Raw genomic sequence first — 19,875 nt, forward strand, 5'->3', positions numbered from 1 at the left:
GGATGGATCTTTACAAGAAACTTGTTTTAACATGATTTGGAGTAATTCTAGTTATTTTTAGGGCCGTTTTCTCATCTAACCTTTAGATTACCGGCCACTTTATCGCTTCGATATACGAGTTTTCGTTTTCTCATCAGCGCATTAATTTCTCGAATCGATAAATTGTTGCTCACCCGATGCAACCTATTAAATTTGTACCCAACTTTAAATTTTGGTTTCGTTCACGAGTTAGATATATTAGATACTTTAACCAAGGTTTTGGTTTTTGCAAACAGTTGCTCTTGCTCTATATTTGCTTATGTTGCATTGCCAACCTCTGAAATTTTATGACGAATGAAGTGAAGTTTCACTGTCGGAAATATAGTGAAGTTTCACTCTACGGAATAACAAATTTGTTCTTACCGGTAAGATAAGAAAACGAAAACACTTTAAAGTGAGGAACAATTTATCTGCCCTGTTAGTAAAGGCAACTTTACTGCTTACATTAGAATACGGCCCTTAGAGTTTGAATTAATTTAACTTGTTTCAATTTGCTTTTACAACCCCAAGTTTGAAACGTTACCTGACACGAAATAAATTTTCATCGTTATATTTTTGTTAATACTGATTTTAAATTAATTTTTAACGCAAACAAAACATATATTTTATGTCGAACATACGTATTTTATATTTTGACTTCAGCGCCAATTTAGGGTAATTTTTTTGGAAATCTATGATTTAATATGATTCAACCACATACGCCAAATTCGAACCAAACCGGACCATAAATACGGCTTTTAAAAATATCTCGACCATGGCGCCACCTAGTAAGATCATTTTACTCAAAAATTGTTCTAATTACATAACCAGCATATGTACATTTAAAACAGCAGACAAATTGGCCCGTAAATACCTTTGATATATGACTTTCATTTTTTTTTCGCGGTAGACCTTCCGATGAAAACACCCATATATACATATGTATTAATAAGGATTAAACAACCACATTAAAATTTTGAAAAAAAAATTTTCGAGGGATTCTTTTTTTCAAATTGCCATGTTTTTTTTCTCAAACTTTTTTGTCTATTAGGCAGTGTTGCCAGCTTTTAATTTTCAAAAAGCACCAAAAACTTGGAAAAAAGCGTTTTACCACACTAAAAGCACCAAATAGTTTTGAATCAATTGATGCTTTTTTCATAACAGTTTGTATGTATTTAACAAAAACAAAAAATTAACAATATTTACAAGAATGCATACATAAATCAATAAACAAAACTTTTTCGCTCATAACGATTTTTCAAGCCACATGCTATAATGACTCATGCTTACGACGTAATACCGAAGTACTGCACATTAAAACTGATATATCGCATGAAAGAAAAATCGAATCCCAACAAACGAAAATCATGCCCTAAGTAGAAATGAGCAAAAAAAATTTGTTTTCATTATATAACCTCAAATATCGCCAAAAACCGTAATTTTGGCACTTTGAGGTTAGCTAGTGCTAGAGCATTTGTGCAGCCAGATTTGGATTCAGCACCAAAAAACGATGTGTTTTACTCAGGTGGTACAAAAATAAAAATTTTTACAAATAATTAGAAAAGAAAAAAAGAAATACTTAACTTACTCGCATATCTACTAGCATTTTCAACGCGAATAGAATTGAACAAGGTGAATTTGCAAGTTCAGCTTTTTATCAATCATGGTTGTATTTAAGTGCATTTAAATTTGTAGATTTTTGTGAATTCAGTGCTGCCACAGCTTTAAGTATTTAAAAATTATTTCAGGTTTTAACTATATCGGAGTAATTTTAGTTCAGAAAAAAGCACTAAAAAGGCACTAGGCACTAAAAAATTTTTTTAGGCGTTTTAATTTTCACAAAGCACTAAATCTAGTGCTTAAAGCACCAAGTTGGCAACTATGCTATTAGGGAATAGCATAAACTATTTTCAGTACGAGTATCAATATGCTAAAATTCGTAATTTTCGAGTTATGAAATTTTTTCTGAAAATGCACTTATATGTATGATGCTAGCAGATTTTCGTGCCAGTTGAAGGCACAAAAATTGTTGCCCATTATGATAAAGTTTCCTTGCTGGAATTTTTTTGAGGTTGCCCGTTCAGAACCATAATTTTTCCCAATTGGGCCCTAATTGTGGCCCAATTAGGAATAAGGTCAAATAGTACTTTAAAAACTCGTAGAAACCGCTTATTTTTTGTTGATAACGCGAAACATAATTGAAGCACATTTGAACGTTTGCTTCAGCAGCTGTTCGTCACGACGCGTCACCTTTAGCATTGTTTACAATCAACGGATCCGATACGCATGTGTGTGTAGCTAACACGCATGCGTGTGTAGCGTTACGCATGCGTTTAGGCTCCGTGCACTGTAAACGCAGAGCCGAAGGTGACGTGGGGTGGACGAACTTTAAAAGCACCATTGAAGGAATTTACATTAATTGGACCCCAATTGGGACCTGATTGTGAAGAACTTTGGGCTGTGATTGAGATGACGAAACTTTAAAAATTTTTAGCAGGGTTGACAAAAGATTTAGCGAAGAAAGTACCGAAGCTTCGAAACAGAGGAACACGTTTTATGTCGCTTGACCAGATCGCTGAATTACCTACAGCGTTAATAAAAAATATTGAGAATGTGGCCGGGTCATAGTTTTAAAAGCAGACAAATAATGAACGGCGGCGCTGTAGTCGCTATTAGTAAGACAGAAACATTGTCAATAGCAGAAACGAAAGCGTCACTTGTTGTTCTAACAAAGTATTGAAAGTGCGTAAAAAAGAGTTACTCCATACTTCTAAGTAAGCACTTTCAACAAGGTAGATTGGGCAAATCGCGTGTTATTTGGACCTTCTTCCTAATTAGGTCTAATTGGGCCAAAATTAGGGCCCAATTGTGAAAAACTTTTGGCTCTGATCGGGTAGCCTCAAAAAATTTTCAGCAAGGAAACTTTATGATAATGGGAAACAATCTTTGTGCCTTAAACTGGCACGAAATTCTGCTAGCATCATATAAGTGCATTTTCAGAAGAAAGATCATAACTCGAAAACGACGAATTTTAGCATATTGATACTCGTACTGAAAATAGTTTATTCTATTCCCTAATAGACAAAAAAGCCCATCTCTAGTTCGTACAAAAAAAAATCATTATTCGAAAAATTCGAATTTCTGAGCAAAACGAAAAAATATGTGTCTCCTTGAATTGTTCAAGAAACAATCCCTTATCGCAGCTTAAGTTCACTTTCCCTCGGCCTGGGTGATTTGAGATGGAATGAGCCATACATAGGCATGCGAATTTATGTGTGTTTATACAACCCAGTAGCGAATGGAATGCATTCCGCATCGATGCATCACTGATGACAAGTAATGGCATTTGATTCCGCTCTCGATTCTTTTTCTATTGAAGTATACATTACATTTAAAATTGCGTGACATTGGCGTTAAGGTCTGAGGGCTTCTGCTGCATTACTTTTCATCAACGCAGAAATGTCGCTCTATCTACATACCCTCTAGCATAGGACTACCAGACGCCCTGGTTTTCCAGGATTTGTCCTGATTGAGACAAATTATCCTGGTGTCCTGGTCCACTCTTAAATTGTCGTGCTTTTTTAATGAAGGCCAATGCAGACAACCATCTAATTTTTAGAAGATTTTTGCTTTGAAAGAAAGGTTAAGCTTACTGTCATTAGTAGTCGAAAATCAATTACGAAACGTTTTTCCTTACATGTTGAACAATATCTGGTGAGTTTACCTTCTTCCTGTTTAGTTCGTTTGGTTAAAATCTATTTTTTATATTCAGGCAAATGCCAAAAAAGTACAAGTTCCTGAATGAGGGGGTCATACATACTACCCGGTAGATAATTTCAGAAGTTAAAATCTCTTCCAAAAGGCCTTTTTGAAAGTCATTCCTTTCTCCTTCCTTTTTTTGTATGGAGTGGCGCAAATTGAAGGGCTTCTGCTTTCACTACTCAAAGAAAAGCTTTCAACTAAAAATTGGTTAATATTGCGAAATTCAAACTTGAAAAGGAATCAATGTGATTTTTGGTTAATATTAACAATGCCATGGTTGATATTTTCAACATCGACTTGGTAATATTCACCACACTTTTGTTTACATTAAAAACATTTTTGGTTGCCGTTTTTTTCGTTGGAAAATGCTTATGTTCTGCACTTCACAGATGCTATTTCATAGTTCGGAGATACAAAACCAAATTTTGTATTTTTATTTTAACACGTTGCATTTTTGCACACTCAGCCACAGCCTTTCGGCAAATATTCCATCAAATGTTGAACTCGAATAAATTTTCTTCGTCGTTTGATGGTCTGCAATTCACAGATGCTTTCTCGTATATAAGAAAAACAAAAAAAAAGGATCAGGCCAGCGTCTATGTCTTGACCTGCGGGCTGTCACAGCCGCTAAACTCAAACATAGAATACGTGATATTATTAAGATCACATTCAAGTTAAAAACGGTACATGAAATATTCGTTTTGATTGAATTGAATTTAGTACCCATATTTTTAGTAATTGCTTTAACTTATTAAAAAACTTCAGTTTGCCTTTTTAAACAGGTTGCAACCCTCTTTAATATTCTAAATATTCAAACTAAGGATATCTTACCACATTCGCTTCACGTCGTATTTTAATATTTCATTTAACTTATGCATACTTTAATTAAATTCAAATTTTAAAACAGGCGGCAACCCTATTCAACGTATTTTAAGAGCAAAACCTTGTTAAACGTTTTCCGAGTGACAGACATATTTCGGTACATATTTGAATTGTGTATCATATTCCCTTAATGCAAGTTGAATTTAATTTCTTACTCATATTAATTTCTTACTTTTAAATAATGATCGGAGAAAAACATTTTTAACCCATGTCAAGTTATACCCATACTTTAATAATTCATGTGAGTTATTAAATAATTTGAGTCTAACTTTTTACACGGGTGGAAACCCTTTTTAAGCTCAAATTAAATATTTCTTAATACTCCTTTGTTTGACGCCAATATTTCAATATTTCACAAAATTTAATTTAATTCGACTTTTCAAATATATGGCAATTCTGTTCAAATTATTTTTAAACCAAAACCTCGTTAAACCCTTTTCGTATGACAATTGTATTGTGATACATATTTAAATTGTCTAATACTCTTAATTCAAACTGAATTTAATTATAAAATCAGGTGGCAAGCCTGCTACATGTAGTCTGGAAAGCAAGTTTCTTAAAAGCAATTTTGACTTATATTCATATTGAAGTAATTTATTTAACCTATTGCTTAGATTGAAACTAACTTTATAACAAGGTGGCAACCCTCTGCAAAATATTTTCAAACCACAATCTCTTTCTTCTGACATCCGGACTAGGGTATACATTTCAGTTTTCTGCCTTTATTGAAGTCGAACCTGCTTTTTGAAATATACAGACACATAATTAAGAAACAAAGCCTTTTCAAAACCATTTCGATCGGTAATCATAGTGTAATAATTGATTTAACTTAAAAATATTTGAATTTATTTTTTTATCAGTTGACAACTCTTTTTGAGAAAATAATAAGTCGCAAGAAAACAAAAACAAAATCATAAGAGCGGTTTTCGAGCATTTTGGTAATAAAAGAAAATTGCATAGCCTCCATATCGAAACGTAAGACATATTCTACGTCAAAAATAAATAAAAATTTACACGTTGCCTCTGAGCGTATTCGAAGCCGGACCTGCTGTAAGCCAACAAATAACAGCAAGCATCTCTGCGCGTTTAGCTACAGCCAGACATACAAATGTGTTTCAGATGTCCAACTTGAATCACATTTCTTACAATCGGATTATTTGCCATGAAAAAATTACAAGGTTGAAAAAACTATTGTAATCTTGGCTCAGTGCAAGTAATATAAACATATACTAAAGTACATTCGCGTAAATTGTAAATAGGAAAACCCTTTCTAGGAAGCATGCAGGGAAGCACTTTTTTCAGTCCCTATTGTCTTTTAGAATGGCAAGGCAAGCATTAAAGATCACGTTAAAGGCGCCAGACGTTTTTCCAAGTTACGTCCCCGTCAAGAGAAATTGGTTCTTTTATGGTTTAAAAAAAATTTCAGAACTTGAGCAATCCTTCAGCTCTACGGGTTGTGCCTAAAAACTATATTGCTTATAATATCAAAAATTACTTCAATATAATGCCACGCCAAAACCGAAGAAACTGTACTTACAGGGAATACATTGGCACCATATTCACTTGTATCTTTGTTTTTGATTTGGATGAGTCCTGGTCGATGAGTTCAGGATTATGGCAGCCCTACTGTAGCATGGCATTACGCTCAAAGTAATGCAGAATGTTTTAAAGAGTAAAGGCATCCACACACCTATGCGATTCTGTCGCAACGAATCCGCACCGTTTGTGATCCTACAGACTTACTGATTCGAAAACGCAAGTACGCACACATCTGTGCGATTTTATCGCAGTAAATCAGTCAATTTATAGACAAACAAAAAATATATAAAAAAAATTAAAGTCTTAACTTTTCTACATCAAATATGTTTTGGTTTCTTACGATCAATTTTGTTTTAGTATTGTAAAATACTTCTATTGACCTTTTTCGTTCTCAAAACGCGGAGTCTGCGATTTCGGCACGACCAAAAGAACTATGTATGTTCGAATAAATTGCTGCAGCAAAATCACATAAGTGTGTGGTTCCTCAATTAAAACTATGGTCGGCATTGTTGTAAATTTTGTTGGAACAGATTCGCACCGACATAATCGCATAGCTGTGTGGATACCTTAATCCGGAAATTACGCACTATTACTTTTTGGCAAGAGGTAATGTAGCCTATTTGATGATGATATATAGGAAGGTCTAGCAAAACATTTTTATCAAAATGTAATGCATACACTGAGCCAAAAGCACAATGGTTTTTTCAACCAAGTTATGGTTTGATTTTTTCATCGTAAATAAGCCGATTGTAAGAAAGTGGTCCAAGTTGAACATTTGAGAACAAATTCCTATGTATGGCAGTGGCTGAACGAGCAGATGTGCTTGCAGCGTTGCCAGGTTGAAGTTTTTAACGTCATTTGGGCGTTTTTTATCCTGTTGAAGTTTGGACTTTTTTTGTGTAAAAATTGACGTTTTTTACCTTCCCAGTAATTTTTCTCTATGAAAAATATATTCAGTGTATAGCGTACTATTTGCTTGTAGAGTAAGTACTTACGCTCACACTTTCGGCAAACTGTTACTAAATCTTCTAAGTAGAACTGATTTTGAATTATTTTCTTAATAAATCATTACAAGCTTTGTTTTTTGCAGCAGCTGGTTCAAAAGTTATTTATTCTTTGGACACAGATGACTTGAATATGATGCGAACCAAGCGTACGTGAATTTTTTTTTATTCTTGGACTAAGGATCCCGCGTTCAAAGGCTGCTTGTGTATACTCTTGAGGTTACGAGGCTTATTGCAATGTTTGCAGTTTCACATTAAAAGCCAAATCAGGAAGCGCTAATCTATTGCAACATGCACGCTAGCAGCATAAAAAGTCAAATAAAAGTAGGCGACTTTTTTCAAGACTTCATTGAAAGTATAATGTAGTAATGCAAAAAAGGCTGAAATATTGCTCTGTTCCTTCTTAGCAGAGTGTAATTTAGCATTTTCGACAACCGACCACCTAACCAAATGTCTACAAGAGCGTTTTAAGGATTCAAAAACTACAGTTGGAATGAGTTGTTGCAGAACAAAAGCCACAGCGGTGGTAACGCACTTGGACGTCATCAGTTTAAGCAGGTATGCAAGTTATTGCAGAAAACAAATTTTCGCTCTTCATAGACGAATCCACAGACTTAACCAATAAAAAACAATTAAGTTTAGTTGTAAGAGTTTGTATAAACAACGAAGAGTTCGATTAATTTTTCGGCCTTAGAAAACTTTTGGAAAATAATTTTAAGCATAGAGCGAGCCGAACAGACTTTGGCGTTTCCGGTTCTTTCAAGATTTGTACCACAAATAATGTGTTTACCAAATAGTTTAAAATCAAAGAAATCGTTTGATGGTGAAACATTTTAATTACACAGGATCTCATGAAATTAAATAAATGTTCTTGCTTAGGCTTAAAGTTAAAGCCTAATAAGCATTTAATCGAGTTTTTTGAAATGTATTCATAAAATTATTTCTAAGAAGTATATATGAATTTATGTACATATGCATATATATTGTACGTATGTATGTATGTACTTACATTTAAAAATTATCTTAAAAATGTTTAAACAAAATGTATTTACCTATGTATAAAATGATTTTTATATTAACGATCTCAAACCAGTTTACAATGAATTTTTACGTGTGCTCTGTGGAAACGACATTTTAATATACCTTACGTACCTTTATGTACAATAAAAGTTTAATAAGAACAATTCTGCATACATTTGAAAGACGTTTTTGGGTAGGAAATGACGTTTTTTTCAGACCAAGAGGGACGTTTTCTCATGCCGAAGACCTGGCCAGCAGTACGAATGCCGTCAGCGCGATACGTAATTTCTATTTTTGGTTTTTCTTAATTGCCAAAAGGCCTGCGTGAAGTGCCGAACCAAATCAAACGACGAAGAAAATTGATTCAAGTTGAACATTTGAAGACTCATTTATAAAGCGGCTATAGCTGAGTGCGTAGAGATGCTTGCTGTTATTTGCTAATACCGTGAGAGGCAACGTGTTAAAATGATAATAAAAATTATTGTTTTGTAATTTTTTAATGGTAGCCAAATTCCTTTAAAAAAAGGTCTGAAAAAGAGCTAAAAAAAGTCGTTGTGGCTAAAAATGGTAGCTAAAATTGTTTACTTACATAATCATATATAAGTATACACGCAATAAGTAATGGCATAGAAAAACAATGAACTCTGGAAAAAAGCTAATATTTTATGAAACCTAAAACCTTTTTGTATAATAGGCCGAAATTTCATAATTTTTCTACAATTTTTTTGAACATTTTTTTTTTAATTCACAACTGCAATATCGTGAACTTAATATTCCACAAACACGGCTTTGACTCATATAGTGCAAGAAATTTCCGCCAAAAAATTTTCGAATAGTTTTTGAAGTCGAACCAGCAGCTGGTACAATCACAAGAACAAACACGGTCAATCGACTTGATGGGCCATTTAACATATGAAGCATATTAAGGGCCAGTTTTTCAGTGCACGGCCGTGGCTTAAACTAAGTTTAAACACCGGATCTGGCTAGTGTAAATTAAGATCGGAAAGTCAAATGTCAACCACCTGTTCAATTTAGACTCAGTTTACTTAATCTGAGTTTAAACCGGCACTGAAAAACTGGCCCTAAGGGCTGTTAACTTATCTATTTTGAACTATAGTTAAATCGTTAATAGATAAGTTCAAAAAACAGCCCAAACACTTTTACAGTATGTATGTATAAAAACGTAAGGAACATAAAATACATGCATGTATATATATTAGTCTTTCTTAGTTTAAAAATTCATCTCTTTAGTAAATGCAAAAAAATTAGATCAAATTAAACGGAAACAACTTTTTTATGCCCAGTATGAATTAATTCTCCAAAGGGCTAGGGGCAATTTTAAATTTATGTGGCCAAAAAAGAATGTGTTAGCTAATTCTAGCCACCAAAGGACTAAAACGGCAACACTGCTCCGAATTATGAACGTCATCTGTTAAGTGCAGAACATAAACTTATTCAAACGAAAAATCGCCAACCAAAAGTTTGGTTAATGTAAACAACATTGTGGTTAATATTACCAAATCATTGTTGAAAATATCAACCAAGGCATTGTTAATATTAACCAAAAATCACATTGATTCCTTTTCAAGCTTGAATTTAGTAATATTTACACATTTTTGCTTGATTTTTCTCTCAGTGTATAAAATAAGGGTTCGCCATCAATTGCCTGTCAATTGATGAAAGTAATTCGGAAAAAATTGATGTAGTATTTGATACATTGGGATTGAATACATTTGAGAAGCAGTTAATGCATATAGTAATGCGATTGCATTACTTTGGAGTCGACTCTGGAGTTGGTGGCGTTCTCATGCAATCGCATTTTCGGTGGTGGGATGCGACACTTTTGATCGGCAACAGAGATAAAACATTCCACACAGCCAGATTGTGGGTAAATTACCCCATTTGATGGATATTTTGCAACAAATATTTTTAAAAGGGAAAAAGGGGCATATCAAATAAAATAAATATAGTTTAAAAAAACTAAAAAACACGCTTTTAAAGCATATCAAACTAAGAAGTTAAAAATAATTCTTAATATAAGTTGAAAATACTAGTATTATTGTGAAAAAGTGTGGGTTGCTCGATAGACGAAAAATATGGCACAGAGCGCCTCACGCCTTTTCACAATAATACTAGTATTTTTTGTTCATTATTATTTTCAACCCATATAAAGAATTATTTTTTACTTTTTAGTTTAATATGCTTTAAAAGCATGTTTTTTAGTTTTTTAAACTATATTTATTTTTTACTTTTTAGTTTGATATGCTTTAAAAGCGTGTTTTTTTTGTTTTTTTAAACTATATTTTTTTAGAAGATACTCGATCATCCTTTTTCCGTGATTACTATTACTAACGACAGCGAGGTGCAGCAACGAGTAGTCTTCTAAGTCATTAATAGTACAAGTTATATTAACAGTGGCACCCCGATTTAGAAGATATTCAAAGATTTCTATTTTGCCAATACTCAGTGGTGTAACATTTAAATTATTTTTCACAATCGGCTCCGCGATTGAATAATGCTCGTATACCATCGAAATGATTATTTTATACTACTAAAAGAAGTGGCGTATTGCCAAATTCATCTTTGCAATTAATATCAGTACCACGGTCAAGCAGTGGAAGATAGCGTTACATCATTTATTTGGGAATTGAAATCACGTCTGGTAAGTTCGTTGTCTCGCGACTACGACTTGCGCCTTAGCCCGCTTGGCCAACTGTGCAAATGATAGGGATAGAATGTATTAACACTAATAAGCCGAGTGCTTGAGTCGGAAAGTAAGTAGACGGTACGCATGCGCAGACAGCGTAGTTGTCTCACTTGCTCTCACTAGGGATGTAAACGATGCATCGATGTTTTCAAAACATCGATGTTTCGTACAAAAAAATCGATGTTAATATCGATGTTTTGCTGGACGATACATCGTCGATACATCGACTAGGAAAGTAAAAACATCGACATCGTTCACTCACTCCGTTCGTATTGTGCCGAACGACCAGTGGCAAGCGAGCGCTTGTTTTCGGAAGCTGGTGCAACCATCATTCAGGATAGAAGCAGGCTTTTGGGGGCTAGATTATCAAAGCTTGTTTTCTGAACTCATTTCAGAATGTTTATTCATATTTAAATAAATAAGATTTACATATTTGAGATACATCATTATAATAAAACAGGTGCAAGTTTTAAGCGGCTAAAAATCGCTTTGATTTTTAATTAGTGGCGGCTTTTGCGTTTTTTTCATATAAAAGGTTAAAAATCAAGGCGATTTTTTAACGGCTTTTTCTAAAAATTCAGATAAAAAAGTTCAAAATTAAGATAAAAATGTGTTGAATTTTTCAAAGTTTTGTATAAAGTTATGGTTTGTAGCGGATATGTGAATCTAGTTCTTTCGAGTTTAAAAAATATTTCAGGCTACATTTTATTTCGTGTAGTAGATGAGATATTAAAACATGGGTTCCTCTCATCCACCAAACCCCTAGCTAATGGCACTCCACAAGGGTCACCCCTTTCAGCATTTCTTTTTGCTATTACGTTTGATTAAATCGCACAGATAGCCTCTAATTATCACGGTATAGAATGTCAACTTTACGCGGATGACGTGTTATTTTATACCAAGAACTCAGACCTTACAATTGTCGCTAGCCAATTTGAAAATATTTTGAAAGAAATTACAGAATGGTCCGTATTATCAGGAGCCGCTACATCGTACCAAAAAACCCAAACTCTGCATATATGCAGAAAACGTAGTTGCATTGGATTAAAAATTAATTTTAACGGCATAACAATCAGTTCTGTATCAGAAATTAGTATTCTAGGCCTAATCGTAGACACGAAACATAACTTTAAAGAACATTGTAAATATGTTAGAGATAGTATAACTAAAAGATTAAATGTAATTAAGTACTTATCGTCAAAAAAAAGCTTTGTACATCCGTCTTCTCTGCAAACCTCATAAAAGACTTTAACAATGCGGCCTCCAGAAAAAGACAACCTAAAATTTTATCAGTCGTGTCGAAATGCGTCGATCTTTGCAAGCAGCTTGAACTACCACTAACCGTGAAGCAGCCATGCGCAGAAACTCAACCGTCTTGTATGATTAAAAATATCGCATTTTCAATTAAAGCGCTACAGCTTTCGAAAGAGAGTACAGCCAAAGAGACCTACCGAGCCATCTTTAACGCTGAAAAAGCAAAGTTTTCAAATCTTGGATGGAACTTCATCTTTAGGGATGGCTCCAAAACGCCCGACACAACGGCATTTGCGGTCACTAAAGAAAATGGGGATATAACAAAGCATGGAAAAGAAATTATTTCGTTTCGGAATAGTATAACACGATCTCCGAGGAAAATCAAAATCATGTGCATTCTAGGACATGTTGGCATCGCGGGTAATGAGTCTGCTGACAATGCAGCACAACTCGTTGCAAAAACTTCATCATTTGCATACAACTATTTTACTAAGCAAGATGTACTACGCGAAGTTAACAAACGGCGACGTGATTCTTTACTCGCAGAATGGCAACTGTACTCTCACCATTATGCAATCGTCAACCCGCACAGGAAGAAGCCGACTTTCGCGTCAGATATTCATCTCAAAGAGTTAAAGCCGTACATCCGACTACGCCTCGGGCATACGTTCTAACTCATGCACACTTGCTACAGCGATTAACACCCAACGTTTGTCCGCTATGTGACGAAAGTGCAACAGTAGAGCATATCTTAACAACTTGCCCGAACCTGACATCTTCAAGAAATTCATTCTTCCCACTCTCTAATCCTATTGAATGTCTAAAAGAACCATCGAAACTCAACATAGGAACAATATACCACTTTCTCAGAGCTAATGACCTGCTAAGACGGATTTAAATAATATTTAGCTTTCTATATCCTAGTCCTAAGTTCTAATAAACCAATATTCATTACAAGAGACAGCCGATGGCCTATGATGCTAGTGCTGCTAATTTTAGACTTTATATATTAACTTGTTACTATGTAAAGGAAAAAAATAAATAAATAAATAAATAAAATAAAACATCGGTAAAACATCGATATATAACCGATGTTTTTTGACATCGATGTTTGTTCTCTTATAAAGAGAATTGTTTTTATCTAAAACTAATACAGTTGGAAGGACGAAATTCGAGGATGTGGTAGTTAACATATTAATCCTTGACATATATTATTTACAAAAATAAATATTGAAAATTTCCACGGATGTTCAAAGAAAAAGTTTTAAAAGGGATATTTTCAATACGTATTTTTCCTGGTGCACCCAAAAATTATTGTTTTTTTATTCTACAGAATTTTGCCTTTTAATTGATACCCATATTGTTATTCTTCAATGCATCGAATTTTTTGAATAATATTTTTATTCAATCATACTATCGAAATTTCAACGTCCTTTAAAAAAAAAATCCTGACGTCAGAGAGTAAAACTAAAAACGCAGTTTTACTATATTTGGCCCCCAGTTTTGTGAATATATTGATTTTTTCGTGCGTGACTGTCGCACGGCGTTATTTTTTTTGTAAATTTTTAGAGTCAATTTAAGTCATAAGGTCCACAATCACAGGTGATTAATCGAGTTTGAGAATCGAAAACCAGAAAGTCGTTTCTGAAGTCAATAATCGATTCTGCGTGCGGCTTTTCCATCCTTATTCCAGAAGGGCTTTTGTAGGGCGCCTTTGGAATAAGTTTTTTTTTTTTAATTCATAAAAATCATACTTCTTTAAGGAATTTATTTAAGGCTCATATCAAATATGTTTTATTTAGGCTTAAAATGCTTGTGGAACCTTATTTGTAATGCTAAATAATATAAACAAATACATATATAGTGCATTCGCGTAAATTGTAAATAGGAAACACCTTTCTAAGAAGCATGCAGGGAAGGACATTTTTCAGTCCTTCTTGGGTAAGTCTTTTAGAATGGCTTCACTTAAGACAATTTACCTAAATTATCTTCAGGTTATGCACATACATAATGGCAAAAATGATCACGAACATTTTTCCAAGTTACTTCACCGTCAAGAGGAATTTGTTCTTTTATGATAAAAAAAAATTCAGAGCACCAGCGCACAGTGGTCAATAAATGGAATTTAATGTTCATAATTCACTGGAGCCTTTATTTCTCAACCAATTTAATTAATTATTTTTTTAAATGAAAGCTAATAAAATTTTCAAGAGACTAGTTGAGCCCAAGTTTTTATTTTTTATTTTTTTATATTAAATTTTTTAGTGGAAAGTGCAGAAAAAGTGCCAATTTTGAAGAAGATCGATTCTCCTGTTCCAGTTAAAAAAAGATACATAATAAAAACTAGTTAAAAACAACCTTAGGTTTCTCCCAAAATGAAAAAGTAATAATTTGATAAGTTATATAAAAATTATTAGTAAAAATATTTTTTTTTGTTTTTGGTTTTTATAAAAAATTTGGGTATGCAGTTTTATATATAATTATATTTTAGTATAATAAAGTGCAAGTTGCAAGTCGCCAAGAGTTCGCGTTGATTTTTAATAATTTTTTCGTTAACATTTCGAGCACATCTGCATTCTACATAGGAAATGAAAGCGTTTTTTACTTTATTAAAAATCAACGCGAACTCTTAGCGACTTACAACTTGCACTTTATTATACTAAAATGTAGTAATCTATAAAACTGCACACCCAAAATTTGTATAAAAACTAAAAACAAAAAAAAATACTTTTGGTAAAATTTTTTTTATAAAATTTCAGATTATTACTTTTTATTTTATTTTTTGTTTTGGGAGAACCCTACAATTGTTTTTAACTAGTTTTTATTATGAAACTTTTATTGGCTGGAACAGGAGTATCGGTCTTCTTCAAAATTGGCGCATTTTCTGCACTTTGCACTAAAAAATTTAATATAAACAAATAAAAATTCGAAAATTGGGCTCAACCAGTCTCTTGCAAATTTTATTAGCTTTCACTAAAAAAAAAAAATATCAAATTGTTTGGGAAATGAAGACTCCAGTCAATTATGAACATTAAATCCCATTTATTGACCACTGTGCAGCGTTTCATCATCATCAATCATTCAGCTCTACGGATTGTGCCACAAAACCACATTGCTTATAATATCAGAAATGACTTCAAAATAATGCAACGCCAGAACCAAAGAAACTGTACTTATAGGGAATATATTGCCACCACATTCACTTGTATCTTCGTTTTTGATTTGGAGGATAACTGTCCTGGTCGATGGGTTCAGGATTATGGCAGCCCTACTCTAATTCTACATTCTAATTGAGGACTTCCCAAAGTTATTAAAAAACACAATTATGATCCTTTCGAGTAACAAAGTAAAGACTTGTAATTGCGGTACTTTTTCGCCTAAATAAACGTTTTAAAGCTAAAATGGTTCAAATACTTTATTTATTTTTTTATTGTACATTTTTCAGGAATTTCATTGATTGAAATAAATGCAAGAAGAATGGGGACCACGATTATTTTATTAGAAAAAATGGAAAAAGCAACAAAGTCTAAGCGGTGGTTTAGATCCGATCATTGGATCATGAAATATATATATATATATATTTTTTTTTAAGTCGGCTTTTTTTTGCTAAAAATTACTTCTTCCATATTCAACCTACTGTTATCAAGTGCAGCTGATTTGCCGCTGTTTAACGCTTCTGACTTTGCACATCGTGCAACGTGGTACAAAGCTCAATAAAACTATGAAAATTAAATGTTAACAAGCCACAATAACATTGACAGACGCAACAATAATGCTTTAGCCGATTTTGCCGATAGGAGGAAGTGCCACCAAAATAACAACTCGTGAGATTTGCTCATGTGCGTATATTGAGAGCGTTCAAGCACAAGACTGTAAGGTTGTGCGGATATCATCTTATTTAAATACAAAAATAGCATTTAAATTTCCAGTAGGTAAGTAGCGACAAGTTTTATAAAATGGCATTGGTTTTTGTGTTATTTTCATTTTATTAAATGTCTTTTTCACATGAATCAGGTGTTATAAACAAGCGCCTAGCATAATACCCTGGGTTACTAAAAAAAAAAAATTGTTAGAGTCTCCATATAAGCTGATAGCCAGGCAAGCGTGAACAACCTCAATGTACAATAAAGAAAGTCAGATATGACAGAGACTAGAAAATACAATTATTACGTACTTTTTATTAGAGGTAGGTCCGACATAAATGTAACATTGTCATCTATACCGGGATTTTGGACATCGTCAACGGCATTCTGTAGCGCTTGATGTAGGGCTAAGGGATCATGGTCATGAGCTAACCGGCCGCCATGTGTGGTTCCTCCTGTTAGTGTACTACCATATTCCACTCTTCTATCTGTGTATGGAAAGCCATGAGATAGCTGAGCCTGAAAATATATACAAATAACAGTGTATATATTAAAATAGTGCATATAGTTTATATTATTGCCGCTCAAATTGATTTACATTTTTTAAAACCCTTAAACATTTTTAAAAAGTCTTTGAATTTTTTCTAAGCATCACTTAACAGTTAACTTTATTTGTTTGTCTGCATGCGCCTAAAACAGCTACTCACGTAAGAAACGTGTGTGGCAATTCTATAAAGTGTTAGCGTGTGTTGCAGCTTTTGGAATTTGTTATTTTCTGCACGAAACAGGACTTACGCAAATACATTCGCGAATACTAGGTGATCAATTATGAGAACAATTTGTTCCCGTAGAATTGGCGATAAGCATTATTATTGGGGTACTGATTATTAAAATAAACAATCTTTTAACAATAACTGTTTGAAATATAAATGTGAATGCAAATGCTTGTGCATGCGTCTAAGTAACTTACGCGCACTGTATGTACATATCTGGTCAAAAGCTTTGGGACGTGAGGAGGTGAAAACAAATTTTTCTTTGAATCACGCCTTGGGTGTTCATTTATTCGACTTTGTTCAAACACTGGGTTTCGAGTTATTCGAAAAAAGGCAATTTGAAAAAAACGGCTTTTAATTTTCGAATTCAGAAAAAAACCGGTTAGACCGGATATTTGCTTTTAATTTTTCGCTTTTGGATAACGTTAACAGTAAGGGGGGAGGGGGCGCTTCTGACAAAATTTTTATTTTTTTTTACTTTTATTTTAACAAAGTTTCATTCTAAGAAAAATACTGATAAAAATAAAATATTTCACACAAACAACAATAAATAAACGTAGTCTTAAAGTTGCTCCAGTAGATGCTGTACTAACCAAATTTATTTAACCTCCCAGCAAAAACTTATATTTTTGGTAAGCGCTTACTTTTTGTATCGATGGAGTAACGCGTTACAATACGCCTCAAGACAAAATTTTTCACTTTCTCGTTTACCCATTGCATTACCTGCATTTTTTAAATTTCTCTCTTACCTCCAGTGACATGCCCTCATTAATAGGGCATTCGCACGAGGCGATTTTCCAGGCAACAAAAGTTGAATACGAAGTTGAATGAGAAGTTGAAAGTGAAAAAGTTGCCATCCCTATTCAAACGAGGTTATTTTCGATTCAACACGAATCGTTCTTTACATTATTGAAAATGAATTTAAATCGCAAAATTTTATCAATTGGCGTAAATTTGGTAAGCCAAGCATTGGTAGAAGTGCTTGTAGCGAAGCTGAAAGGTAAAATAAGAGTAAAAAAGTAAAAAAGAAAAAAAGTATGTATACAGAACAGTGTTGACATTTTTGGTACAATTGTACTTGTTTGATACAATTTCATTTACAATATACTTTCCTACTCCGCAGTACTTTTTAGTACAATTTTGTAATGAATACTAAAAATATATAGCTCTGAAAATTCACAGCAAGAAATTTTTTGTATTCTCTTTTGTTCGCCTGTTGGTATTTACCTTTGTAAGTTTTGAAAAATGGCTTGAACGAACCAGTATAATATAGCCTAGGCAAATTTTTAAAGAAACTTTTCGATACTAAGTTTTATTAAAACAAAATGTCGAAGTCAGCTTCATATAGAAACAAAGTCTTCGTTAGTTATAAGAAGAGATTTTCTTAAATATAATACTTTTACGGCACTCACATATTGACAAGGTTTTACTATTTATTTTATTATTCTTTAATTTTAATTACCTGTTTATAAAATATAATGTATTCTTTAAGAAAAATTTTATAAACCCAAGATTAAATCTTTGCGAAACATCCAAAAACCCACATACTTTCGTAAAAATTTCGAGCTTTATTAATATTCTTTAGTTTTTATCCCATTCAATTTTAGTATAATAAAGTGCAAGTTTAAAGTAGCTGGGACTTACCGTTGAACTTGGCAATTTTTTTTGTCGACGATGTCAGCCATTTTCTTCCATACGAAGTGTGTTCGACGATTTTTCGTATGGAGAAAATTAGCAACACCTTCATCAAAGAAGTCTTAAAAAACTTAGTTATATTAAAATTTAATGGGATAAAAAACCGCACACTCAAAATAAGTCTAGGAAATCGAATTAAAAAGCTCGAAATTTTTACGAAAGTGTGTTGGTTTTTTTTTAATGTTGCACTAAGTTTGAACCTTGGATTTGTACGGCTTTTATTAAAATATAAACCGTATTTTTACAAAAAATAATTAAAATTGAATAATATTAAGATAAATGGTCAAATCTTCTCGTAAAGTTTTGATAAGCACTTGAAATGCTATTAAAATGTCAAATTTTAGTACTGAATCCAAGGAAAATGTCTTTTATCTTATATTTGCGTTAAATGCAGTACATGTGCACGTGGAATCAATTTGTAAAAGTGTAAAATACGTAAACGTATATACATAAACTTTCTCATGAATACCATAAAATCATTGGTCTTGAAGGGATTGTACTAAGAAAATATATGAGCGAATTAAAAAGTGTATACAATTTATAGCCGAAAAGTAAATTTTTTGTATAGATTTCGTACTGAAGGAACAATTTCACCTCCCAACACTGATACAGAATGTAAACAAACACAGGGTTGCAAGGAAAAAAAGTTGAACGAGCTCAAAGTTGGCTGGCGACCAACTTTCTTGAAAGCGATTAGTTGAAAGGCCGCTCGGATGAGGCGATTTTTGCTTTCAACTAAAAGTTGCCTAAAAAATCGCCTCATGCGAAAGCCCTATAAAGTAATGTGTTCTGTAAACTAGAGGTGGTGGATTTCGAAAAGTACTTACCAATCGCGACTCACTACAAATTTACCCTAGTTTACAGAACACATCACTAAAAAATATAAAAACTTTATTTCTTGACGCACCTGCTGCATTTTTAGCACGTCAGTGAAGTGTAAAACCTAATTACTTTTCCACAAGGAATAGTTATTAACAGGGTTAGGATTTTAAGGCATTTGCCTATTTTGTCTGATTGGTCGTATCTTTATACAAATTAAAGAATCTTACATTTCATGTATTTTGATTAAAAATTTAAATTTTTATTTGGCCTTTTTCGGCATTTTCAGCATGTTTTGCCTTTTTAACACCTAAAAAAGGTTGCTGTGGACAAATCAATTTTGAAATCCCAAATATGAAACGATTTCAGGTTTCTAGAATGTGTGTGTGGTATGAGGAATTCAGTTTGTATGGGCATCTCCCACGCCCCCTTTTTTAATAACTCCAATTTTTTTCTATGAGTATGGCATTGATCTTATATATCTCTTTACTAAGTTGCAGCACTTTACCATGAACACTTCCAGAGATGTGTTGTGTGAA

The 19,875-nt window shown here is 33.2% G+C and overlaps 1 protein-coding gene across 2 annotated transcripts in view; it reads right to left on the minus strand.

Moving 5' to 3' along the window:
* LOC118738657 (transcription factor AP-2-epsilon) overlaps nt 1–19,875 on the minus strand; it is a gene marked incomplete at its 5' end in the record, with an annotated part of 341,438 nt that overhangs the window by 145,672 nt on the left and 175,891 nt on the right. For both annotated transcript variants that reach the window (XM_036469563.1, XM_036469562.1), the window contains 1 exon segment: nt 16,361–16,568. In XM_036469563.1, the coding sequence (XP_036325456.1) occupies nt 16,361–16,568 (208 nt within the window).

The sequence above is a fragment of the Rhagoletis pomonella genome, unplaced genomic scaffold, assembly GCF_013731165.1.
Source record: "Rhagoletis pomonella isolate Grant_MI unplaced genomic scaffold, Rhpom_1.0 Rhpom_scaffold_00005, whole genome shotgun sequence".
In the NCBI taxonomy this organism is placed as follows: domain Eukaryota; kingdom Metazoa; phylum Arthropoda; class Insecta; order Diptera; family Tephritidae; genus Rhagoletis; species Rhagoletis pomonella.